This window comes from Pseudorasbora parva, chromosome 4 (genome assembly GCF_024679245.1).
Source record: "Pseudorasbora parva isolate DD20220531a chromosome 4, ASM2467924v1, whole genome shotgun sequence".
Classification (NCBI taxonomy): domain Eukaryota; kingdom Metazoa; phylum Chordata; class Actinopteri; order Cypriniformes; family Gobionidae; genus Pseudorasbora; species Pseudorasbora parva.
In genome coordinates this window covers 48,735,665-48,762,796 of record NC_090175.1, presented here as the reverse complement: position 1 = coordinate 48,762,796, position 27,132 = coordinate 48,735,665, and the positions used below count along the sequence as shown (strand labels likewise).

The 27,132-nt window shown below is 38.4% G+C and overlaps 2 protein-coding genes across 3 annotated transcripts in view; one reads left to right on the top strand and one right to left on the bottom strand.

Moving 5' to 3' along the window:
* elfn1b (extracellular leucine-rich repeat and fibronectin type III domain containing 1b) overlaps nucleotides 1-27,132 on the top strand; it is a 146,282-nt gene that overhangs the window by 51,054 nt on the left and 68,096 nt on the right. The gene's annotated exons all lie outside the window — the stretch shown is intronic.
* Nucleotides 20,688-23,423, bottom strand: LOC137073512 (UDP-glucuronosyltransferase 2C1-like). Its single transcript, XM_067442099.1, has 2 exons — nucleotides 23,104-23,423; nucleotides 20,688-22,769 (listed from the first exon to the last, which is right to left on the bottom strand). The coding sequence occupies exons 1-2, from the start codon at nucleotides 23,108-23,110 to the stop codon at nucleotides 21,169-21,171; spliced, it is 1,608 nt and encodes a 535-aa protein (XP_067298200.1). The 5' UTR covers nucleotides 23,111-23,423; the 3' UTR covers nucleotides 20,688-21,168.

Sequence of the window (27,132 nt, the reverse complement as noted above, 5' to 3'; positions counted from 1 at the left end):
CTTTTTTGCTAATTTTTTGAGATAGGAGTTTGGGGTTTTCATGAGCTGTATGCCAAAATCATCAGTATTAAAACAATAAAAGACCTGAAATATTTCAATTGGTGTGCAATGAAGCTAAAATATATGAAAGTTTAATTTTTATCATTGCATTATGGAAAATAATTAACTTTTATCACATATGCTAATTCTTTTAGAAGGACCTGTATACATACAAATCTCTTAAATCAAATTCTTTGGAACCTTTGCAATACATTTGTGGCCAATGCTGTTCTGTGAAACCAAAGGTTCAAAAAGTAGGCTATAAAAGTACTAAAATTGAGACGAGCAGCACATTCTCCTGTGTAGTCGTTACATAGCAACAGGAGTAAACAACTGCCACTTTGATGACGCATATGTACTGCAGGATCTTTCTAACACACACACACACACACACACGCACACGCACACGCACACACGCACGCACACGCGCACACGCACACACGCACACACGCACACACACACACACAAAATCTCTATTTGTATACTTGTGCTATATTCTATTACATTTTGAAGTATAAATAGTGTGTGAGTAGTGTGATCACTCTGAAGATTCCAAAAGGAAAAAGTACTTCAAATATGCACACAAATGTCACAGCTTTTGCAGACAAAAGGGAGGGACTATCAGACTTCCATACGAGATGATAAAACACATACACTGCATCTTAGTGGGGACATGTAGAGTGACTTATTATTTATTTCATCAAACAGCATAGTGTCAACATAAAGTGCCCCGATAATGCTATTTTAAAGGTTTTGGAGGTCTCCTGCAATAGGTTTACATGGTGCTTGACACATAGTGATACCGACAATGGTGTTGTTTAACAGTATCAATTACAGCACAAGTCCTCATCCTTTTGAAAAGCATGCTTAGTGGTTTCATAGCACTAAAACTGTAGATGATGTACGCAGGCAGCCAATGAAGACCATAAACAGGCCTTATGCAAGTGTGTTACATTGTTACGTAGTTATGTAACAGGAAGTCAGACTTGAATTCAGAATCGATTCTTTCTATAAGGAGACAATAACATTTTTGTCATGCACTTTGATCTTTGAAACTTTGCAAACCTTTTAAATTCACAAACAGCTGTATTACACACTAAATAAATGGTAATAATCTTAAAAGCTTAATTGGGGTACTTTAAATGCAATTAACTGTAAAACAAGAAAGTTACTTCAAAAAAAAATGTAAGACCTAGAATAGGGATTAATTTACAAAAAGTATATATATATGTAATGTATAAACCACATTTTGGAGTCATAAACAGCACTGACAGCAAGATGATTGACCTCTTGGCAGTCATCACCAGGCACACGACCCTTAAACAGTCAGTAGTGCTAGACAAACACGCTTATCTGAGGTACCTGCGGTGACAAAGCATGCAAGCACTGCTTTGATGAAACTGTGGGAGTGAGCTGTTACAACTGGCAAAATATTCAAGAATATCTCATCTCAGTTTGAGCACAGATCGAACAGTTTCCCCAGTGTGACACAGCTTACTTTGAACGTCATGTTTTTCGTCTTTTATTTACCATTTTTGCGTTTTATCGAACCAGCATGCTATCAGGGACTGCTGACACACTCCTTTTAAATCGTTTTCTCTTAGAACACGTTGAACATGAAAAGTGGGTAACACTTTTTTTTTTAGGGTTCAATTCTCACTATTAACTTGCTTATTAACATGCATATTACTATACTATTGGCTTTTTAGAACTTATAGTTATTACGCACTGTATGGCCATATTCTACATCCCTTAATCCTATTCAATACATAAAATAAGCAACTTCCTTACTAACTATTAAAGGAACACTCCACTTTTTTTTGAAAATAAGCTCATTTTCCAAGTCCCTTAGAGTTATACAGATGAGTTTTAACGTTTTTGAATCCATTCAGCCGATCTCTGTATCTGGCGGTACCACTTTTAGCATAACTTAGAATACATCATTGAATCATATCAGTCCATTAGCATCAGTGCTCAAAAAATGACCAAAGACTTTCAATAGTTTTCCTATTTAAAACTTGACACTTCTATAGTTTCATCGTGTACTAAGACCAACGAAAAATGAAATGTATCTATTTTTTTAGACCATTATGGCTAGGAACTACTTTCTCATTCCTGCGTAAACTTTGCGGCCGCCATGGGTGCAGCGGCACTGATATTACACAGCCCCTGAAAATAGGCAAACTTCTGTCAACATACCAGCGTGACAATCTGCTTGCTCAGAGAGAGCGCCTTGTAACCATGGAGACGTTTGTGAGAGACGCTTCAGAAGATATTTACTTTGGTGCAGATCCCGAACCGGATCTATTTGAACCGGAATAACAGTAACACTGAAGATGAGCTTTTGAAATGTGAAAGAGAAAGTGTGGCTGAGCAGACTGGGGCAGAAGGGACGAGGAGAGCAGATTCAAACTGGTGAGTCAGAGAAGAGTCAAAATTCAAGGAAAAAATGGTCCGACATGTATTCGGTCTTCCGACCTTTTGATTTTGACTAACTGTAAACGTAACATGTGAATGAAATATGCTAAGACGATGCTGCTTAATATAAAGACAGAGAGAGTGTGCGGGCTCTGCTCTCTCTATCACTCAACTAACATGCGCCCTGTCATCTAGCACTCATAAATCACAATAACTGACCAAATAAGGCTTTGACGGGACAAACTTTTTTTGGCAGCCGCTAAAATAATTTTCAATGCACTATGCAGGAGACACACTCCGCAAAGCCTCGGCACAGAGCGTAACATCACTAACATCGTAGTATTTTGTACCATAGAAACTAGGCGTTTCTCAATGTCAAGGAAGGATCCTCGGAAGCCAGAATTCCAAGGATGCCACGTCATCGACATCCGACGAAGGACTGTTCCAATGTCGAGGATCCTCGGAATTTCAACCAAGGGCTGAGTCCTTCGTTCGAAAAATACGTCATATACAGGAAAGGATGCATATGAGTAGCCTTCGCGCTCTTCGCGTTCTCAAATCACCCACAATCCTATGCGCGCAGCTTCGCTATCTTCTGACGTTCCGGGAGTCGGAGCATGAACGGGGCAAATATGCTTATCGGAGTTTGGAGATGGGAAGGAAGGAGGCGGGAACTGGCGAACGTTCAACAACTTTATAATAAATAATAAACAAAACGAAAGTAACACGGGGAAAACCCTCACGGGCGACTGCCCGCACACACATAATAAACCATAAACAAACCATAACATAAACTCCAGGCCTAGTCCTCTCTCGTCTTCCACGCTCCACCATTTATACTCCAATCACTCTGCCGTGAGCCGAGACCGGTGTGGTGGCGATCAGCTGCCGCTCATTATCACTCCACCGGCCCGCTCTCACAGCCCCTCGCCTTGCTGATTGCCACAATGCTTTTATTTACGTTACCAAACATTTGTTATAACCGTAGTAAATATACGTAAAGTTTAACGTTTAAATGCCGGTACAAATTACTACTGTGTTGATATAAATATATATACACATTGATGTCCAACGGACCTTTTCACTGACGTAATGACGCAATGACGTGCACTTGCTAGCCTGTTCGATTTAAGTGTTTTCCGAATGCTAAAGAGGAGCCTCGCCTAGCCTCTGAAGGAAGTGACTTGGAAGGATCAGTCCTTCCAAGGAAGCATCCTTGACATTGAGAAACACCTACTGTGTAGATAAACAATACAGACAATTCCGCATTCTATTTTATTTAAACTATACACTACCTCACCAGAACTCTACAACAAAACTACTAACGTTACTTTATAAACCAAACGGCCTCGCAAACCCCCACGCTAAGCAATTGTATTTACAGGTAACGTTAGCTAAAGACAACAGCAGTGCTTTTCAATCTGGTCGTTCAAGCTAACCAAAAACTTAAATAATGTTATACTTACAGCCATGGGGGATGATACACTTTGCCCTGTCTGACTATATCCCGCAGTTTCTCGTTTGAATCTACCGGTGTTTTGATATCTATGGTTCAGAGCAGTCAACCACTGATTCTTTCGTTCCTTGTTTATCGTTGGTATTCTGTGACACATGATGGTAGTGTACACCTTCGACTCACTATCACAGTCCTTTACAACACACAGAACCATGGCTAATCGCACAGTAAATCCACTACATAATTTGTCGGCTTCAACTCTGCATTATCTGCAACGACACAAACTTAGTACCGGTCGCATTGGAAGTTACCTATCTGAGAACTACTTTCAGGCGCTGCATAATATCATTGCGCCGCTGAACCCATGGTACGTCTGCAAAGTTTCATAATTCTTACTCAGGAATGAGAAAATAGGTCCTATCTATATATCTGTATAAAAGTCTAAACTTTTAATTTTCTTTGGTCTTAGTACACAATGTAACTGCAGAATAGTCAAGTTTTAAATAGGAAAAATATTATCTTTGAAAAAGTAAAGTCTTTTACTTTTGAAAAGAAACTCATTTTTGAGGCCGATGCTAATGGACTGATATGATTCAATGATGTATGCTAAGCTATGCTAAAAGTGGTACCGCCAGATACCGAGATAGGCAGAATAGATTCAAAAACGTTAAAACTCATCTGTATAACTCTCTTCGACTTGGACAATGAGCCTATTCTCAAAAAAAGTGGAGTGTTCCTTTAATAAGCAGTAAATTAGGAATTTATTGTGGGAAATGTTGTAGTTAATAGTTAATGTGTTCCCATACTAAAGTGTTACTGAAAATAATCGAACGGTTTGGCGGAGATGTGGTCAAGTGGGTTAAACTACTGAACTGATACACAATAGGTTACTGGTTTGATCCCAGCAGTCGACACCACCAGTATGTTGCTCCAGGGGGATTGTCCCTGTAATAAGTGTCACTTTGGGTAAAAGCTTCTGCCAAATGCATGAATGTAATTTAAAGGTAAATCTTTAACAGATGGCTAAAGAGAAACGAGTTAGAGGTTACGTCAGCTGGTGCAACTGGTCTGTTCTCTGCGGTGTGTTGTGTGTGTGTTGGGAAGAAGAGGATCGCTGATCTTTTAAACCTGATTAGAACAAATAAAAGCAGCCTCTTTACACATGTGAGAGTCACCCTCGTTTCCTCTCCAGTGCATCACCAATGCAAAGATCATATAATCATATTAAACAAGAAAATAAACATAACAGAAAACATACCTGATTAGAACAAACATAAGCAGCCTCTTTACACACGTGAGAGTCATCCTCTTACCTAAAATGAATATGTACACCTGTCAGCATGTGCTTCATTTCCACTTTAACAAATTAACTCAAAAAGAGTAAAATGACAAAAAAATAACCACACAGATAAATAAAATAGTGTTATATAAATTTGAGTGAAAATATAAGCATAAAAGCAACAATTAAAATAAGGGTTAAATAAGATTATCAACAGCCCAAAATAGCCTCAGCTGTCCAGTGCATTACCAATGCCAAGAGAAAGAGGAGGGGCCAGAACAGGAAATGACATTGACTCGTGATGTCATCACAATTAAAGGGGAAGGCACTTATTTCATTTATATCAGGAGTATGTATACTTCAATTCTTGGGTGAATTCTAAAAAACAATATATTAACAGGAAACATTTTGTACAAGTTACACTGGGATGAAAATGAGTAGGATACAATCTTCAAAAAAATAAAATAATAAAAGTGAACAGATGTGAAAGATAGAAATCAATAGACGTCACTTTTAAAATCGCCTTCCAAAATGTTGCTATATTAACATATCGACTAATAGAAACATTTATTACAGAGGTCAAAACAATGTATTTATCTGTGACCTCTTGTATAACCTTTAAAAAAATTGTTTACCCCAAAATGAAAAATATCCCATGATTTACTCACCCTCAAGCCATCGTAGGTGTATATGACTTTCTTCTTTTGGCAGAACACAATCAGAGTTATATTAAATAACATCCTGGCTCTTCCCGGCAAGATTTCGAATCTCCAAAAAGTGAATCCATCCATCATAAAAGTAATCCATACGACTCCAGGGGCTAATAAAGACCTTCTGAAGTGAAGAAAAAAAATCCATATTTTAAATTTCACAAACTGTAATCCCTGGCTTCTGGCAATGGCTGCACACGTATGTAACCGGTCCTACTGAACCCGCTCCGAGCGCTCATACCGAGGTCTCCGGCATGGGAGACGGGCACTAACAGGATGCTGAAGACCGCACCCTCTTGCGCACCTTTTTGAATTCACAGGAGTGAGGTTTACACACACAGCTCTTACTGGCCTACGTGCGTTACATTCACCTTCTCCCCCAAACATAATTCCCCCGCGGGTCTCCGCACCAGATGTAACCGGTCCTACTTGACACGCTCTGAGCGGGATTTTAAACCATGGTCTCTGGTGTAGAAGGCGGGCGTATTAACAAGAATGCTAAGGATTGCTGGCAGGAGAAACACTGGAGTAGGACTAGGTAGAGAGGTGCTGCAACTATGTAAATTATGTAAAAAAAAAAAAAAAAACTTTTTTGAACATTCAAGCATAACAATCTCTTCTAGTAGTCCCCCAAAACAAAACCAAGACTTTGTAAAAGATTATAATAGGTCATCTTTAAAAAAGCAAAAATACATCTTTGATGAGTTCCGTTCATGCAGACAAACAAAGAGCTGGCTACATTGCAGTGCACGTCACATTCAGAATGTGTAACAATGACAGCAATCACCTCTCACACACACACAGGCTTTTGATTTCTGATTTTAATTAGGTCATAATGGAATGAGCCATGTAATTAAGAAGCACCATCCTGTGACCTTTACCCAGTTCTGTACCTGCCAATAAGAGCAGTGCCTTCAGCGCAGAGACAACAACAGATGGAGACCAGTTGTGTGTGTGTGTGTGTGTGTGTGTGTGTGTGTGTGTGTGTGTGGTTCACCTGTAGAGCCATGAAAAATGCCTATTGAGAGAGAGTGAGCAAATGGACAAATGGACAGGCGTTTGGAAAGACAGGTATGTCAGATGCTGTTCCCCAACCCCAAGCTTTCTAGAGACTGTGTGTATGAGACATTCCATTCTTTTTCAATCAAAAATGGTCATTTTATGTGTTGAATTATTTTTTTTCTTAAGTCATTTGCATAACATAAATCCAACAATAAAACCAATTGTGATTATGCAAGCAAATGTTTGTAGTTGCATAATTTGAGGTGCTTGCTGAGGTAAGCATTAGTTTTAGCATTGCTCATATTTTGGTTTAGGGATTCTTTCTTCTAGTGAATCAAAAACCAGCCAAATAGCAAAATAAATGACAATAAATTAAAACTTTAGTTTTATTTTTGTGCAAAAGATGTCCTTACACAGACCTTTTAATGACATCAATGCAAGCAATCCAATAATTGGTCTTAAAGGATTAGTTCACTTCAAAATTCAAAATGTACTTTCCCCAATGTGATTCAAGATGCTTATATCTTTCTTTGTTCAGTCGCATAGAGTTGTTTTTTTTTTAAGGAAAACATTCCAGGATTTTTCTCCATATAGTGGAATTCAACAGGAACCAATGGGTTGAAGGTCCAAATTACAGTTTCAATCCAGCTTCAAAGGACTCTACACAATCTTTTTATACTTTAAAATGTATGTAAGTATCATTTTTTCTTTTTGTGTGTGTGAAAATGACAGACCGCTAGATAAAAACCCTTTTCCTCAGCTGGGATCGTGCAGAGCCCTTTGAAGCATGTCAAATAGAGAATTATTCCACGAACAGTGTAGTCTGAATCCTTATTATACAACCCGTTCTCACTCCCAAGGCATCAAAATCTGAAGCATGGTCAAGTGCCTTCTGCGTCACTATGAAGACGCTAAAGGTGCCCTGTCATTTTTCGACGCGCTGGGTGCTCCATTCATTTCAATGAGAAACATTTGGCCTCATACACAGACGCATTTAATTCTTTCCGTTTGTAAAAGCAGACATGATTTTATTAATATTTAACGGCTACTTTTATATTTTGGAGCAACTAACCCAACTCCCACCCTAAACCTACCCACATCTAAACAATATAAAACACATAACAGGCAAATAAATGAACAGTCACAAGTATTTATTGCAAAAACTGACCAAAACTGTATAAAAGTATTAACTCATGCTGCATTCCAAGTCTTCTGAAGTCATACGATGTCTTCATGTGAAGAACAGAGTTGATCTTGATGTTTTAATCGCTGAAATGAGAATCCCACTACCCCGTGAACGAACTCATTCATATCAGATTCAAATAATTCAAAAGACTCCTGAGCATGACGTGATCGGTCACAAGACACACGAGAGCCAATGACATTTTAAAATCAATGGTGACGTAATGACGCAATTGGTCACAAGACATACAAAAGCCAATACAATTTCACTATGAAATCTGACGTAACGGCGGCAATATTTGAAATTGGATGTGTACATTATCTTCAGTGGATGGAGATGCTGATTGCTTTTGGGGGATTTTCTTCAATGCAAATCAATTGTTTGGCCTCAGAAAAGTTGGATTATTTAACTTTTTTGAATAACTCGCGGATGCAGTCATATGTTATATCCTGTGTTTTATATCCTTTTCACACAAATGGGTTTAGGGATGGAGTGGGGTTGGGTTACATGTTAAAACGTATCTAAATAGTGTAAATAAAATAAATGTAAATGAAATTATGCTTGCTGATTTAATTGAGAAGCACACTCCAACATGTCATAATGGCAAAATTATAAACCAATAAATAATTTCAATAAATAAATCAAAAAATAAATTTCACCATGACGATAACATTCCCATATCCAGTGCGTCTGTGTATGACGCCAAATGTTTCTCATTGAAATGAATGGAGCACCCAGCACGTTGAAAAATGACGCAAAGGGCACCTTTAGCGTCTTCATTGTGACGCAGAAGCCACTTGACCATGCTTCAGATTTTGACGCCTTGGGAATGAGAACGGGTATATACTATGAAATAGTTATTTTTAGTGAATCAAAAACATACAATGTAACCAGGGTAGTTCAAATTCAGAACGAATGACTCCTATGAGTCTGCTCCATGTGTCCTGCACATATACTGAAAAGTAAGGCTAAAGTATTAATATCGCTACCTGGTGGTACCTATACCTGGCAGTATAGGTCGTAAACCTAAAAAATCCAATTACACTTCAAATAATCTTTTCAAAGATGGTTTCTGTTATTGCAGGTAGTTTTTATTTTCGAGGTTTAGTTAGGCTATTTTGTGCTAAAAAAAAATTGGGTTTAGCTTCATGATTGTTAGTTGTGCTTGCAATTGAGTTTGCAGGAGTGGGAGTGTGGGCGGGACCTTGACACAGCGGCTTAATAATGATCATTCCATAATGACCAACATAATCTACAAACAGCAGAGCAAATTAGCATCTGGTTTAAGACATGATTGGGCAGAACATAATGAAGCAAATACTTTGAAGTAAATTGACTAGCACAAACCTTAGTTAATCACCTTGCATAATTTATTTAAATATTGATTTTATAAATTTTGCGTCCAAAATTGAAACTTCTTAGCCTAGAAATCTAGACGCACCCTAGCGGGAGCAAATCTAATCTGCCGCGAGTTTAGTCTCAATAGACTTCTGAGATGGAAAAAACAAACTCTGGTCAGGCCTATCACATCGTGTATAGAGTCTGTGGGCGGGGCTTAACATAATAACAGCAGAGTTGCAGAGGTTCTGCCTGTAAACTAAGAAGCTGGCGAACGGCGGTCTTTTGAATCAGCTTTGGCCGCAACTCTGGAAGACTTGGAGTTAAGCTTTTCTTTGAGAAAGAACAAAGAATGGCACTGAAATAATTTTTTAAGAAGGGCAGATGTGTTCTGAGATTTCCCGACCGGATACTGCAAAAGTTTAATATATCAACGAGCTCCATTTCACGTTGCTCTGGTTAGTTGAAGTGCTATCAAATTGCGTGCAGAGGGAGTTTGAAAGACAACCGTTTATCCCGCCCCTCAGATTGAGCCCTGTCTATGGTGAGTTTCCAGACCAAACATCTTGATGTGGGTCTGGCTTATCAGGCAAGAAACTTCTACAAATGCAATAAGGTCAGCTGCAAAAATAACCCTGTCCAAGCCCTTCCAGAGATAATTTTTCAATGCGTAGTAAAGTAAATCCTGACAGTAGTTTTTTAACGGCAAAAGACGGTTTGCCCTTGCATAATTAGCGCAAGCTGTAAGTGAATTTGGCCCTAAATATGTAGCCAGAATGCTGTAGAGTTTGGCATAAAAAATTATACTTTTGCTTCGCTTGACCTTTATCTGATAAATTAACACATCTTAAGGTGTTCACATAATCTTTACGCTGTTTGGTCATTAAGTACAATCAGACCTAAACACAGTCACAATCACATGCATTCACACACATACGTTTGACCTATTGAGTATTATTCTCCAAATGCTCTGACATATGTACGATTGTTTACTCAAAATCAAATCCATAATTAGCATTACAATCTGCTTTCATCTGTCCTTGTCTTAAGGTATATTTTACATATTTGAATGTTGATATAATCACAGCCACACATGCAATCAGAGCGTTTGAATGCTAGGAATGAGACCGTATGAGTGTGTGTGGAGAGAGTTTTCCATATATTTTTACAGGTGTTTTACCAGTATTTCAGATTTTTTTTTACTTCATTGCGTTATGTTTTAGGGTTAATGGAAATGTTTGTAAAATTACTGGACAATGTACTGGTAATCCTGGTATACTGACAGTGTACTGTTAATCCTGTACTGACAATGTAATGGTAATCCAAAAACTGGTATCCTTAGAAAAAGTGTAATGATAGTAGCATAAAGGCCAATTCACACGGCACCGACAGATACCGACCAAAGCGAACAATCACCAGATTATACTGCGTCACTTCTTAGACAGTCCATGACCCGACAAACAGCAGACCAACACTGACAGACGCAGACGGGTAAAACACTGATCTGACAAAACCCAATGCAGTTTCTGTTGCTGTTGCTCGCCATCTGTCGGTGCAGGGCATTGGCCTCAAGATTAAAAAAACATTTGAATGTATAGAGGGGGGCATTTCTAGTAAAAGGTAAGATAAGAAGGAGATAGAGAGAAAAAGAGCTGATTGGAATGAAGATAGAGACACCTTGACCTTGGTGGTCTTCTCTTCAGCTGGATCAGCAAGTCTGTGTGTGGTTTGTGTGCTGTATGTAAATTGGTTGCAGGAAGATACCTCTCTCTCTCTCTCTCTCTCTCTCTCTCTCTCTCTCTCTCTCTCTCTCTCTCTCTCTCTCTCTCTCTCTCTCTCTCTCTCTCTCTCTCTCTCTCTCTCTCTCTCTCTCTCTCTCTCTCTCTCTCTCTCTCTCTCTCTCTCTCTCTCTCTCTCTCTCTCTCTCTCTCTCTCTCTCTGTGTGTGTGTGTGTGTGTGTGTGTGTGTGTGTGTGTGTGTGTGCGTGGATGGCTCTCTAAATGATCTGTTTAGAAGTTGCTTAATGGCCAGATGGCATAAAGCAAATGAGTTAGAGTAAGAATTGAGTTTGCATATTTATGAAGCTTTTCTGCATAATTAATGAGATGCAAATGGGATTGAAGTTGATGGTGAGGCCAGTGAGATGTGTAATGCATACGTGTGTGAGTGTAACATGCAGAAAGCATCAACGCTCTTCTACACCCTTGAGTTCATGAACAAACAAAAGGATCAAGAGACAACCGATGTCTTATCTCTTCATCATGGACGAACGCTTTCACACATGTTTGCTTAGCTATCTAAATGAGGGCATACATAAGCATAATTCAGATGGGATTCGGTTTCTGAATGACATTTGAGTTCCAAATATTTACATTGGATGTCTTTGATTTCATGTACTGATTAAGATCTGTGTAATTATTATGAAAAGGGGACTGTCTGTTAGGTCCATTCTTTTGTTGTTTTCATATAAAACTAAATATCAAAATATCAAAATACATTTTTAGATGAATTTCTGCTCTTAAAGGGGTCAAATATGCCTTGTTCTTTTATATAAGAGATCTTTGTAGCATTAAAACATTTGGCATGTTTCATTGATTAAAACATTCTTCTTAAACAAAAAGCATTTGTTTAATCAAACTCCAAAAACAGCTTAATTTGATATTGCGGGATCTGTGATCCGGGATCCGTCACACGGCCAATCAAATTTGCATATCCGCCTCCACTGCAAGACAACAGGCTTGTGCGAGATCCATTGGCGCTGCACAGGCTGATCAGCATAGGACATCAAAGTACCGCGAGAACTACTCCTTATGCTTTTGAATCTCTCTCGCGGTACTTTGATGGCATACACCGATCAGTCTGCGCAGCGCCAATGGATCTTGAATAAGCCTATTATCTATTAGTTATACATCATCAGACTATAGGCCCCGCCCCCTGACAATCAGTTACTTAGCGGCTGACATTTGCCTGCACTGGATGCCTACAAATAGAGTCCATTATAATCACTGAAGCTGTCTACACCAGATACAGTATACATTAATGCACCTTCACTCTCTGACATTATTCCACGCACTTGAGTCTGTCAACCAGGGGCGGAGTTAATGGGGGGATGGGGGGAGGTAACTCCCTCAACATTCAAATCCATCATTTACAAACCCCCCCATATTTCAACATGAAAATCACAGTAGATCACATGAAAAATATGTAGAATTCATTTATTTTGTAACAATAATTTTGTTCCTAATCAAATATGAGTTTGTTATAATAAATCTTGACAAAAAATACTCCCCCTCCATTGAACCGATTGGTAATGCCCAACCAATGAGTCACACTTTCACCAAAACAACCCGAGTGGTGTTTAAATGGGAGAGCAGAGCACACGGATAACGGGTAACGTTGCAGCAGTGCTGCACTGCTGGTCAGAGAGGGATGCAAACAAATAAAAAAAGCATAAACTGATATATAATATATATACATATACTAATGAGGTATGAGAATATTGTGTAATAGCTAACTACACACCACATATGTTTTAGCTAGCTAACGTTGATCCATTGCAATGCATTTAGCTGTAACTATCAGTAGCTTATAACAAGTTACCAGAGCAGCCGTCTGTTTTGCTAGTTCATTTTTCAATAGTGTCTGTAATTAATGACAAAAGTATTCACATCTGTGTTTTTTTCCGTCCTAAATTAATCAGACTTTTGAACGAATTGGATGAATAAACGATTTAAGTGGCTCACTCATTAAAACAGTGAATCGCTGCCGCTTACTGTATCAATAATTAATTTCTTTCTTTTTATAATCTCTATGTTAGAATTTTACGAATGATTATACACAAATTGCATAACGTTATGAGGTGTATAATCTCTTAACATGTTTTTATAACAGATTCGAGGTAAAGCAGCAGGGTAGAAAAGTCAGCAGAGGGAGAGGAGGAGCAGGTGATCGGGTACACTGTAAATAAAGATTGTTGTTTTTTGTTGGTTTAACTTAAAAAAGTAAGTAACCTGGAGCTGAAATATTTTTTTACAGTGTAAAGATGATGCCTTTCAATCAAGAAAATAAAATAGGAAACAGTATAAAACAGCAGCTATGTAAAGTTAGGCAATAGATAGATAGATAGATAGATAGATAGATAGATAGATAGATAGATAGATAGACAGACAGACAGACAGACAGACAGACAGACAGACAGACAGACAGACAATGAATGAATGAATGAATGAATAAATAAATAACAATACGCATAAAAAAACAGGCATCCCAACGTTCAACCCCCTAGCCTGACGTGGTCAAACGCAATTCTAGTCAGAATATGAGTCTGAAACTGCTCCATTGGGCTGTGATTATGGGGTGTGTTCACCGAACCAGGAAAGACATCAATTGGATAGACCTACAACCAATCATTGACGCATTGTCAAATATCAACAGAATATACAATATACAAACAAGCTCTCTGTTTAGGATTCGAACAAATATAATCCAAGCCCCTTTGATGAAGTGATGATTACGTTACCGTTGTTCATCTGTCCGTCATCGTCTAAAGCCCGCCCTGATGATCTCATTGGTCCGAACAGTTTCTGTTCAGAGATAATTACTCCTCTATGGAGCGAGGTCAGACCGAACTGTCCGACCTAAAATATTTGTGGGCGGGGCTAAGTTCGGCTGGCATCCAGGCTATCAACCCCCCCAATGTTCAAACCAAATCTGTGCCCTTGCTGTCAACTACAGGACAAATGGTAGAGTGAAAGAACGCTTGCTTTGACACGTCCAGTTTAAACAGCTCGTTTGAGTCTCTGTACAGACTTCAGAAGGATCCCAGGCAGCATCCTGGATTTATACGGATCGCATTGAAGGATTTTGTTTTGTAAACGAGGCACAATGTAATGGAGAGTTCGCAAAGGAACTTTTGTTGACAGATGAAGCAGCCAACTGTACTGGATCTGACAGCAGCTGCTTTACAAAACTGTAAGTGAATGATTTCATAATGCTTTGTCTGTATATTAACCAATCACAACTGAGGTGTTTACTGAAAAGCTTTAAAAAGCTGTCACAAAGTTGCAGTGTGTAGTATTTATGAGGATCAATTGACAGAAATGCAATATATAACATACATAATATGTTTTCAGTTTTTTATAAAGAGCTTACATAATGTACCGTTATGTTTTTATTACCTTAGAATGAGCCATTTCTATCTCCGTACACCACGGATACCTTTACAGTGAAGTCGCCATTTTGCACCACCATGTTTCTACAGTAGCCCTAAACGGACAAACTGTGCTGCGTTCCAGTTGGTTTTTATCATGCCCTTCACTCGCAAACTTCCCTCCATCTCGTTCACTCGGATGTGCGTCATTGCTCACGTTGCATGAGTGCCCACTACTGGCGGAAACTAAAAAAAAAAAAAAAAAACTACTGGCGGAAACTTTGCAATGGACTGAACTGGAACGCCCTAAGCCCTTGATCACTTGGAATCCACTTTGGAGTTGATTTATTATTTATTTTTTTCCTTTACGAAATTGTTTAATGCAGCATTCTATATGTATATGGATGTGTTTGGGTTGTTTTAAATGTTTTTTTAAAATATCATAGAGTTGTTTGTGGTGGGGTAAATTAAACGCGATATGTGGTGACGTCACAATCGCGTTGCATTGTGGTATGTGAAGCTGCCTGAAGTGTACATATGAAGTGGACTCGCTCACTCGGTCAAAATCGAGGGAGCAAGGGTCTGTCCATATAAACTTCCCTTGTCCACTTCACGAAGTGGAACACACTTCAAAATGGCGGCAGGGATTCCCCCAAGGGGAAGTGCTTAGGGAAGTTTGCAAGTGCGTGTCTTAAAGTGGAGTGGAACGCAGCACTGCTCTACAAAGCGCTAGCTACCCTCAGCTTTCTCTGACGATGACAATTTTGTCCGGTGTTGGCCACTGTAGCTTCTCTATGGGCTTCGAAAGGGAGGGGTGAGTGATGGGCGACCGATGGGTGATTACAATTTAACCATATTTTCTATCCCCTTACACTGTCTCTGCCCCTAAACCATCGCAGGAAACATTCTGCATTTTTACTTTCTAAAAAAAAACTCCTTCTGTGTGATTTATAAGATCTTTTCCTTAAGGGGACCAAAAAAGGTCCCCACAAGGACAAGGATTTTGGATATTGCCATCTTTGTGAGGACATTTTGTCCCCATAACGTAGGGATTACCAGCCCACACACACACACACACACACACAAACTATTAACATTATAAGTAATTCTCAAGGAACATATTCAAATAATTAAAAATCCATGACATGAACCCTTTAAAACCAAAATGTTGATTTAGACAGGAATTGAAATAACACACAACCCTGGCGTTTTTGTAGGTCACAGAATTGTCTTGTGTACGGCAGTAGAAATACAAAATCAAACCTCTATAAATTTTGGAATTCTGTAAATTCTGGAAAGTCACTTTTTGTAATGTCTATTTTGGTTTACCACACAATGATGTACTATGAACATGTCAGCAAATGTATGTGAGTAAATGTGATCATTAATTTAAACAAAATTAAATAGATTTTCAGTTTCCAATCACAATGAAGCCTTAATCCTTTAGGAAACAGTTTTTCAGAGACACTGTTTAATTTTATTTATTAGAATTATTTAATTATTTTTAAAGTGAAGTCAAGCTTGATATTACATTTCATTTTGTATGTTTACTGTGGTCGATGGTCCCTCGCTGAATCTGTTTTGGTTTGTCCGAAAAGCGTGACGAACAACTGAAGGACATTTCCAGCATTCTGCATGAGTGTGTGTCATGGTTTAAATCTGAGGGCAGTGGGGAATAGCTGTAATTACTTGCTTCAATGTACTTAAACATTCATAAAAAAAAATAGCTTGTATGCTGTGTATCCATATTCTGACAGAGCAATACTCTACCCTATCATACATTACATACAAAAGCTCTGGGACTAAACATAAACCACTGAACGTCATCCTTTGGGGGGCAGCATTTCACACCGTGCAGTGGCTTTGTTTTTAGAAAATAGAAGCACATATGAGCCATAGAGAAACTTTAATGTGTCCGTATTTTTTAGCCCAGTTTTCGCACAACTCACATCCTCATTTTTTAGAATGACTAATGGGGTTAAAGCGCTGCCCCTCAAGGAAAAAGAGAGGGGGAGAGAAAAAAGGAAGTTTGTCCTATTTAAGTGGACAGAGCACCCTTTGAAGGACATTGAGACACACACACACACACACACACACACACACACACACACACACACACACACACACACACACACACACACACACACACACACACACACACACACACACACAGAAGGAGCTGCTACCCTCAAGCTGTCATGGTAACCTGGATAAATGATGAAAAGGTTTCTGTTATCTTGCTTCATTGAGCTCTAGAGTACTTTAGTGTTTTTGGTCATATTAACATGCTATACTGCATAAAGGATGTGTTTAATATAACTTGCAGTGCATTTAGGGCAAAAAATTCAGTTACTCGTATGCACATATAGACAAACACAGTTGGATGGGAGCTATTGTACATTGATATTCATATAGTTTTTTTGTATTAGCGTTGACATTCCACATTAGCCACAGGGAGCATAATAAAAATGTATGAGCATCACCATCATGATGTCTAAACATACATACTGCACCTGCTGATACTGCTGATGTTCAGACATTGTCGTTTCCTCTCTGATGTATGCCAGAAATAGCCTACATGTTGTCTAGGTGAAGGATAATGGGGATGATGCCAAACAATCCTTAAAATAAATAGAAAACAACGACACACACAGAAAAAAATGCTTGCACGTACACCCACTGCACTAGATGAATATTTTTTAAAACCTCAGTTAAACTGCATAATGATGTCAAAAAAGAGAAGAAATGCTTTGTATATCTGCGAGGATAAAAGCTTTCAATTACGCTTGTATTTTTAGCAGCTCGGCAGCATATTAAAGTACTAAAGCAGCAGAAAGTTCTGCTGTGTGTTTTGTAAAGCGTGAAGTCAGGAAAATTTCAAACACGCATAAAGATTATGTGTGTTCCAGATTGTGTATGTGTATAGCGCTTTCTGACAGCAGAAATTCATGTAGATTCAGCCCAGTGGTTAGTGTGATGAGTAGGGCAGTCTGTAAAACTACCAATAACCCTGCACATAAAAGTCTGGCTCACTCCATGAATATGGTTTGCTTTTGTGTTCTATTACTTTAGTGGAGGAGAGAACCATTAGTGGTTGTTGTTGTATTTGATTTCCCCACAACATCTATATAATTTTCTCCCGCTGTTTCAGTCATGAATGTTTACATCTACGAATAACCATTTGATGTATATATATGCAGCCTGTATCAGTGGCTCTGCCTATAGTACGGGATTGTTGTGATCTATTTATGTAGAATTCAGCACAGATAGTTCTTCTAAAGATACCAACCTTAGTTCACAATCACTAATTGAGTATTGTGAAAGGTGCAAACCATACTGTATGTGTATGTGCAATACTTCAGATTCTGATCTGATTTTATAGCAGAACTGCAAGAAAACAATACAAACAATATCACATTAAAGAGCATTATTAGGTGAATTTTAAAATCTTAATTACAACTAAAGTTTATTGTGGGGGGATATAATTAAAGTTTTGGGGAAACTTAATGTATTAAACAATAATGCGTTAATGCACATATTAACGACGCAATCATAAAGTATGCTAAACTGAGGATCCTCTTCCATTGTTTTGGCACAAAATGCATACAATGACTATAATTTAAATGACATGAATTATTTTCTCACTTAGACACAAAAGTCTATGTACCTTCAGGCTATTTTGCACATTTACATACTCCTTTCTTCAAAACTTTAAAAACTAAAAAAAACTGCACAAGACCTAGATTTATACCATGCCGAAATATATTTTGAATATAAAATGTAAACTACTATCAAACCAAATAGATGTAGCTGAACACCAACAGAGGTTTTAGTCTTTCAATTTCATTACCATCTTCAAAAAAAGGGTAAATGTATAATTTTGTACTGTAGTGAAAACTGGTTAATACGCTGTGCTAAGTGAGCTGATCGATAGGAATTACGTTTGTGAAATCTAATTACATGGAAATGCATGATTTATATTGGTTTATTAAAAAATATGGTTGACTAACTACAAGGGAAGAAGGTGTCCCATTTGAGATTCCAAGTCACAGTTCATCACTTAGCGCAGCATTCATGGCTCGACTGTTCGTGTCTCGTGGCTCGTGGGTGGCTCGACTGCTCGACATGGCTACTGTCTGTATACGGCTATACGCGTAATGGACTGTCTTTATAAAGTATCTTCTTATTAAACTGTTTGTACATTTACAAAGTTCTCAATGCTTTGGTTTGCATGTAGGGACCCTCATTATGCTACTGTGTTAGTGTGAGGCTATTTTGAGCCATGTAAGTGGTATTAACTAGGTAACGATTTCATTTTACTTATTCTATGCCCCATAAACTAGCGTTATAGGCTAATCTGTTTTTAGAGATAAAACTCTTTACATTCAATTTGAATGAAAACGCATCCCAGAGAACGATCTACTCGGTAACCATGTGTTAATTACCCCTAGGTTCATTTTTCACTGAAGTTGTCCTTTAAGCTTTGGCACTGTGTGGAGTTGCCAAGTCCTGTTGGAAAATTAAATCTGCATCTCGATAAAGTTGGTCAGCAGCAGGAAGCATGAAGTGCTCTAAAACTTCCTGGTATACATCTGTGTTGACCTTGGACCTCAGAAAACACATGGACCAACACCAGCAGATGACATGGCACCCCAAACCATCACTGACTGTGGGAACTTTACACAGGACCTCAAGCACCATGGATTGCGTGCCTCTCCTCTCTTTCTCCAGATTCGGGGCCCTGAAATGCAAAATTTACTTTCATCAGAGAACATAACTTTGGATCACTTAGCAGTCCTTTTTGCGACATTCTTCTGACGCTGTCTGTTGTGCATGAGTGGCTTGACACAAGGATTGCGACAGCTGAAACCCATGGGTAATGGTTGCGTAATGCGTAATGGTTCTGGAAACACTGACTCCAGCTGCAGTCCACTCTTTGTGAATCTCCCCCACATTTTTGAATGGGTTTTGTTTCACAATACTCTCCATACGTTTATGTTAAACATTTTTCTACCATATCTTTTCCTTCTCTTGGCCTCTCTATTAATGTGCTCGGACACAGAGCTCTGTGAACAGCCAGCCCCTTTTGCAATGACCTTTTGTGTCTTGCCCTCCTTGTGCAAGGTGTCAATGGTCGTCTTTTATAACTGTCAAGTCAGCAGTCTTCCCCATGATAGTGTAGCCTTCAGAACTAGACTAAGAGACAATTTAAAGGAGTTTTGAGTTAATTAGCTGATTAGAGTGTGGCACCAGGTGTCTTCAATTTTTAACCTTTTCACAATATTCAAATTTTCTGAGATATTGAATTTAGGATTTTCCTTAGTTGTCAATTATAATCATCATCAAAATTAAAAGAAATAAACATTTGAAATATATCAGTCCATGTGTAATGAGTGAATATAATATACAAGTTTCACTTTCTGAATGGAATTAGTGAAATAAATGAACTTTTGAATTGAGTTTTGGCTAACTCTGTGAACCTAACCTTGTTGGGAACAGGTTTTCTTCAGTAAACCCAGAGTTTCTTTTGATCTCCGTCCCCTTTTAAAAGGTAGCATTTTTGTGTGTCTCTCAAGAAACAAGACTAAATACTTGTCTTTTTTTTTTTTTTTTTTACTTAAGTAGGATGTTATGTAATGTTTTAAGAATCTTTAGATATTTTGACTGTAAATTACAAGACAAAAGAAAAGCATTTTTTATCAGTGCGGGTACATTCATTCACTGCAAAAATATTTTTATCAAGAGGACAGTCAAAATGACAAAAATATCATCCTGCAGATGAGGAGGCGGCAATCATTTGTAGTTACATTCATGTCAGGAGAGTATTTTTTTGTTTGCTATAACCACATGCATATTCATTTGAAATGTACCATTTTTTAATGATAGTTTTCTATATAATATCAGGGATGCAGAGCATATTAGTAAGGCCGCTGTACGCAGAGAGGTAAAGTTTGCTTTACTCTCACTCTCACTAACTCTTAAATGCGTATAAATAGTACGAGTGTGCAATGTCGTGGAATGTATACGCCAAAACTCATTTTTTGATATTCTAATTATATGAACAGCACCTGTATACATCATTAACACAATGACAGAGGTAGAAGAAACTGGACTCAGAGAACAATTTTTAAAACACAACTTACAAAAATAAAACAGTACCAGTGTTTCCACATCTTAGACTGATAACATGTAATGTTAGTGCTAAACATTAATACAAGGGGCATCAAATAAATTCTTATCTAGGGCAGTAAATTGGTCAGGGCTGGGCCCGATACACAATCACAAGGATGCCCCTATTGAACTGTCCTTACTTCTTGTATCATTCAGAACAAGACAAGTTTGCTATTTGTCAAGTAATGAATTGTGTTTGTAGTTTTCCATTGATGAACAATGCTTTTTAAGAAAGAAAAGGTATACCATAGACTGACAGACAGACAGACAGACAGATAGATAGATAGATAGATAGATAGATAGATAGATAGATAGATAGATAGATAGATAGATAGATAGATAGATAGATAGATAGATAGATAGATAGATAGATAGATAGATAGATAGATAGATAGATAGATAGATAGATAGATCTCATTCACATTAATGTTGCTTGTTTTTTGTTTTTCTCATGCATATTCTACAACATAAATATCTGATAGCTGCATATATAGTCATGATCATGAGTGCCAGAGCAGAAAGCAGGAACAGTGTGACATCAACAGAGTGATAAGAGTACCACGGCATTTTGTAAGACTCTGTGCGCAAGTGAGCGGCCCCTTTGTGCCTCATAACAAACTCAATCCAGAAGATGGCGTTGTCCAGAGGCTTCACTGGGACGTCCTTGTGAAGCCTTGAGAGCCTCTGCATGTTCTCCCGATAAGAGGGCTCATAAAGAACCTCTTTGACAGTTTGAAGGAAGGAGTCCTTATCCACCGTGGCAAAGTCTACATTCTTGGCTACACCCTTTACTCTCATTTTTGCAAGATTATCAGGCTGGTCAAAAATCAGCCCAAATCCAATGATCGGCACCCCGTGGTAGATAGCTTCTTGAATTCCGTTGGTTCCTCCATGTGCCACAAAGGCTCTGGTCTTAGGATGACCCAGAAGATCATTCTGAGGCATCCAGTCCATCATTAAGGTGTTGTTCCCGAGTGTAGATGGTCTCTTTCCTTTGTACCTCCAGATGATCTTCTGAGGAAGTTCTGCAAAAGCTTCAGCAATGGCCTCCGCCACATCATCAGGAAGCTGACCAACGAGAGTGCCCAGAGACATGATGATGACGCCATGCTCTCCAGAGCTCTGCACAAAGTCCTCCAGATCTTGTGGAAGAGGCTTTGATGGCTTGCACTGAAAACCTCCCATGTAGACGATGTTTGGCATAGTGGGACGTGGGAATTCAAAAATAAAATCAACTCTATGGAGCCACAGATCAGCACCCTGAATTAAAGGAAAGTAGGATGTTCCTGGGCCAATGAAGCGTTCACAAAGTGCATTATAAGTTGGAGTAATCATGATAGCTTGCTGTGTTTCTGTTATGATGTACATCAAAACATTCTTCACTCTTTCCAAGAAACTCATGCGGTCTGATAACTCCAGCATTAGAGCAGGAACATAAGAAAGTGGTGAAGGAGCTATTACAAAATGAGCTTCATTGTAAACTGTCCAACGAACATTGTAGACAATAGGCAGTTTGAGATAATGACCCAATAGTATGCCTCCAAACTTGACTGGATCTGTAAGAACCAAATCATATTTGGCATCTTTTAAGGACTGCATTAGCTCCTGGTCTTCAAACATGCTGATTATCATCCTGTTTTCTATTTCAAGCATCCCTGAAAAACTTTGCCACATATCTATCTCCAGCCTTAAACGAGCCCAGATCGAACCCTCCCTCATAATTCCCAGTAGTCTGGATGCAAACGTCTCCAGGAATTCTTCACTAAATCCTCCGTCAGACTTGAGATTGATTGATGTGTAGTGAGGAGAGAATTTTTTGATGTACCAGCTGTCTGCCATCCGAATGACTGTAACATGGTGACCTTTGGCATGAAGTGCTTCAACCAAGATGTTCATGTTGACCCAGTGACTGCCATCCACAGGAAAGACAAGAACCTTCCCGCTCTGAACAACTGGGACAGTCGTCAGCAGAAGGGTTAGCATGATTGGTCCAAGTACCTGAAAAACCTGTCCATTCATAGTTCCTGTTGAAAAGAAAAGATACTATTCTAAATTAAGTAAATACGTTTTCTATAACAGTATTTGTAAATGTAAATAATTATAATTAGGATACAGTATATAATTCTTGTTTTAATACTTATAGAAGCTTTACAATAAAACTGAATCTACAGAGGAAATATGTAGAGGCAATTTTTTTTTAGCATATACAAAAATATTAAATTTATTTTCAAAGGGAAACATTTAAATATTTCACAGCAATATAAAAATGAATCAAAATATACACTCCATCCAAAATCATTCAATAACCATCACAAGGAAAGAGAAACTGCATCTTTTTAAGAAAAAAACAAAACTCACCCATCATTGTGAATAATGGAAAATCTAGGCTGCCTGGTTAACTTTTTCTTGAATGGAGTGCAAGTCATCCAACCTCAAGCGTAGCCTTTGTCCTTGATATGCATGTCAACATCTATTTATATATGTGAGTGAGGGTTTGTTAAACAATCTTTAAAGGGCAAGGGGCATTTACCTCTAAAGTTCTAGTTAATCAACTACTATTTAACATTACGTTTATGGTACAAACTAGCCCTTATGAAAATGAAGTATACTTTAAGTTTATTTTATAAAGTACACTTAAGTAATATTCAAGTATATTTTTACACTGTTAAAAAAATTCTCCAATTGAAAATTTTCTAGTGACTGGTCACATAAAAAAATGTCAGTTGTCCAAATTGAATTTCTGTGAATTGATTCAGTTTAATTAACAGAAATTCAATTTGGCCAACTGAAAAATTTAGTTGTGATGTGATCAGTTCCTAGAAAAAATTCAGTTGGAGACCTGATTTTTTTTTTTTTTTTTTACAGCATAAGTATACATTATTTAGTTAGTATACTAATACTAATACTAGAGCTTTTTACAGTGTTAAAGACTTGGATTCCCATCCTAAACATAGACAAAGTTATGTTGAAAAAACTAATGTTGGACCTTTGATGGAGTATTTCTGTGTCAAAAATACTCCTTCCAGTTTCTCACAAGAGTTTCGGAGAGTATGGGTCGGTTTGACGTTAAGAAGAGCGGCAGGTCCTTGTATCGGCCGTACGGGCTCTTCCCCCGGAAGGGTGCGCGCGCGTGACTAGAGCGAGAGAGGAAATGCACGCTCATAAACACTCACTCAGCTGCAGATCCACTCGTCCGTGAACACTTATGTTGCGTGCCGCGCTCCACTTTATTCCTATGGGTGACATCAAGCGACTTCAACGCTTCAGCACAGCATTCCGGGAAGGCAGCGCTGCATTTGAACCGATTTGAACGCAGAAATGACGGGAAGCTTCACAACATCACTTCAGTCGCGTCGTAAAGTGGATTTCCACGGTCACTGCTGTCACATGACTTCACCAAATCATACCAAAGAAGTGTGGTATGATTTTGACAGAGCAGTCCCAGCGATAAAGGTTCGGTCCTTCTTTGGAAGCAGGCGGTGAGTAAAACTGCTTTAAATGTCTATGCTGTTGTCACGCGACAACAGCATAGACATTTGTATGGCAGTAAGACATAGACACAGCAGTAAACATCAGTAAACGACAAGATCGCGTGCTTCGTCATTCAAATGCGCTAACGTTACTCCATTGCTGTTCTATGTATAACGTTACACTAGTCTGACGTGCAAAACCGTTTTGTTTGCTACTGCTAAGGTTTAGTCCCATACAATAGTCCATAAACCGAATCATGTCCTCATTAACTGCGAGGAAAGACACACAGATGTTGACAGGCCCCTAAATACAGTACATACCACAGAGACGGACGGTCCTGCTGTTGCTGTTTCTCCTGTTCAATTTATTTCAGCCTCCGAATTTGATTCTGGATAATATATCTATTAGCTGAGATCGATACCCATGGGTTTCTCCACACTTGAGGACGTCACCGCTTTGTGTGCGCTCGTCATTCTTTAGCTCCGCCCACACGATATGCCTCCAGGCGCTCGTTTTTTTTCCGGAAAGACTCGGTACAGCCTATATTTCTTTTATAAATATAATAAAACTAAAGACTTTTTGGAGATATGAAGGATGCAATACTACTCTATAGGTACTCAAGATTGACATGAGATTGACTGAAACTGAGTGTTTCACCCCCCCTTTAATGTACTAGAAGTAAACTTAATTTTACTTTTTCAATACTGCTTGGGAATAAATTGGCCCACATTTAGTATATAAAAGTATACATGTAATTGTGCTATAAGTGTAACAGTAGTAAACTTTTAAGTTCACAACTACAATACGTTTCTCATTAGTTCTGCATCTGTACTACAAGAGAACTTAGTAGTAGTTTACTATTTTAATACTTGTACATTCTTTTTTTGTTTATGATAGGAAACTTAAAATATACTCTCAGTAAACTAGTTTAGTAGTTTTATACTGAAAATATACTTATGTGAACATAACATCATGGTTTACTATGTATATATTACTTTTGCACTATAAGTATTCTATATGTTCCTTTTTTCATACTTGAAATACCTTTAACCCTTTCCAATTTAAAAACATTTTATTATAGGTTCATGCATTATTTTTTATCAACACTTGAATGTACGTTTCATAAAAAAAACAAAAAAAAAAACATTTTGAACAAAATTGCATTTTAGTCAAAGACATTATCCAGATCAGATTTAGAATGATGATCAAAACACAGATGGCCTAGATCAAGTTCATCAGCACCTCCAAAGCTTGGCAGTCATTTCCTCTTCATGGGTTCAGCAGTTCATTAAGTAACATTTAGGTACTTTTGAACATATATGTTGTTACATTTTTATGATCACTTTATTTTACATTTGCGTTACAAATCTTCTATCGTTTGTTTCTGCTTTTTCTTCATCTGTGTTTTGATCCAGAGATTCTGTGCTAAAAGAAGCATAATAGCACCCCCTTCCTAGGCTGACAAGCCAGACCAACATCAAGATGTTTGGTCTGGAAACTCACCAAGGGTTTCCAGACAGTGCTCAATCAGAGTCTTTCAAACTCCCTCTGCACGCAATTAGATAGCGCTACAACTAACCAGAGTAACATGAAGCGGAGCTGATAGATTAAACTTTCGCCGTATTCGGTCGGCAAAACTCTGAACACATCTTCCCTTTTTAAAAAATGACTTCAGTGCCGTTCTTTGTTCTTTTCTCAGCGAAAAGCTTAACTCCAAGTCTTCCAGAGTCGCGGTCAAAGCTGATTCAAAAGACCGCCGTTCGCCAGCTTCAGTGTTTACTAGTAGCACACAAACGCAACTCGGCCGTCATTATGTTAACCCCCCCCGACCGACTCTATACACGATTTGATTGGCCTGACCAGATTTTGGTTTTTACAGCTCAGACGTGTATTGAGAGTTGCTACACGATACTCTCGGCAGATTAGATTTAATGAAGCTAGGGTGCGTCTAGATTTCTAGGCTACCCCCTTCCATAAACAGTGAAGACATGGATAGCTAGAAAAATCTGTCAATAGCGGGAGAAGTGTACAATATCTGTGGATTAGCCTGCATTAAAATTATGATACTCAGAATTAGGTTGTTGTTGTTGTTTTCATTATAAATCAATAATTTAAAAAATATTGAATAGCTACTCAATCAAAATGAATGAATGAATGAATGAGGCATTTATATAGTGCTTTTATATGTACAGTACACCCAAAGTGTTTACACTCATGTCAGTGGTCTCTCCTCAACCACCACCAGTGTGCAGCATCCACTTGGATGATACCAGGCACAGAGCACCAGTGCCCTCAACACACACCAGTGATAGGTGGAGAGGAGAGAGGGTGATAGAGCCAATTCAGTGGAAGGGGATAATCATGATAGCTTGCTGTATTTCTGGTATGATGTAGATCAAAACATTCTTCACTCTTTCCAAGAAACTCATGCGGTCTGATAACTCCAGCATTAGAGCAGGAACATAAGAAAGTGGTGAAGGAGCTATTACAAAATGGCCTTCATTGTAAACTGTCCAACGAACATTGTAGACAATAGGCAGTTTGAGATAATGACCCAATAGTATGCCTCCAAACTTGACTGAATCTCTAAGAATCAAATTATATTTGGCATCTTTTAAGCACTGTATTAGCTGCTTGTCTTCAAACCTGTTGATAATATCCCGTTTCTACTACAAGCATCACTAAAATACATTACAGCATCTCTATCTCCACCTTTAGACGACGAGCCAATATCGAACCCGCCCTTATAATTCCCAGTAGTCTGGATGCAAACACCTTGACGGATTCTTCACTAAATCCTTTTGTGGATTGATGTGTAGTGATGAGAGAATTCTTTGATGTACCAGCTGTCTGCCATCCGAATGACTGTAACATGGTGACCTTTGGCATGAAGTGCTTCAACCAAGATGTTCATGT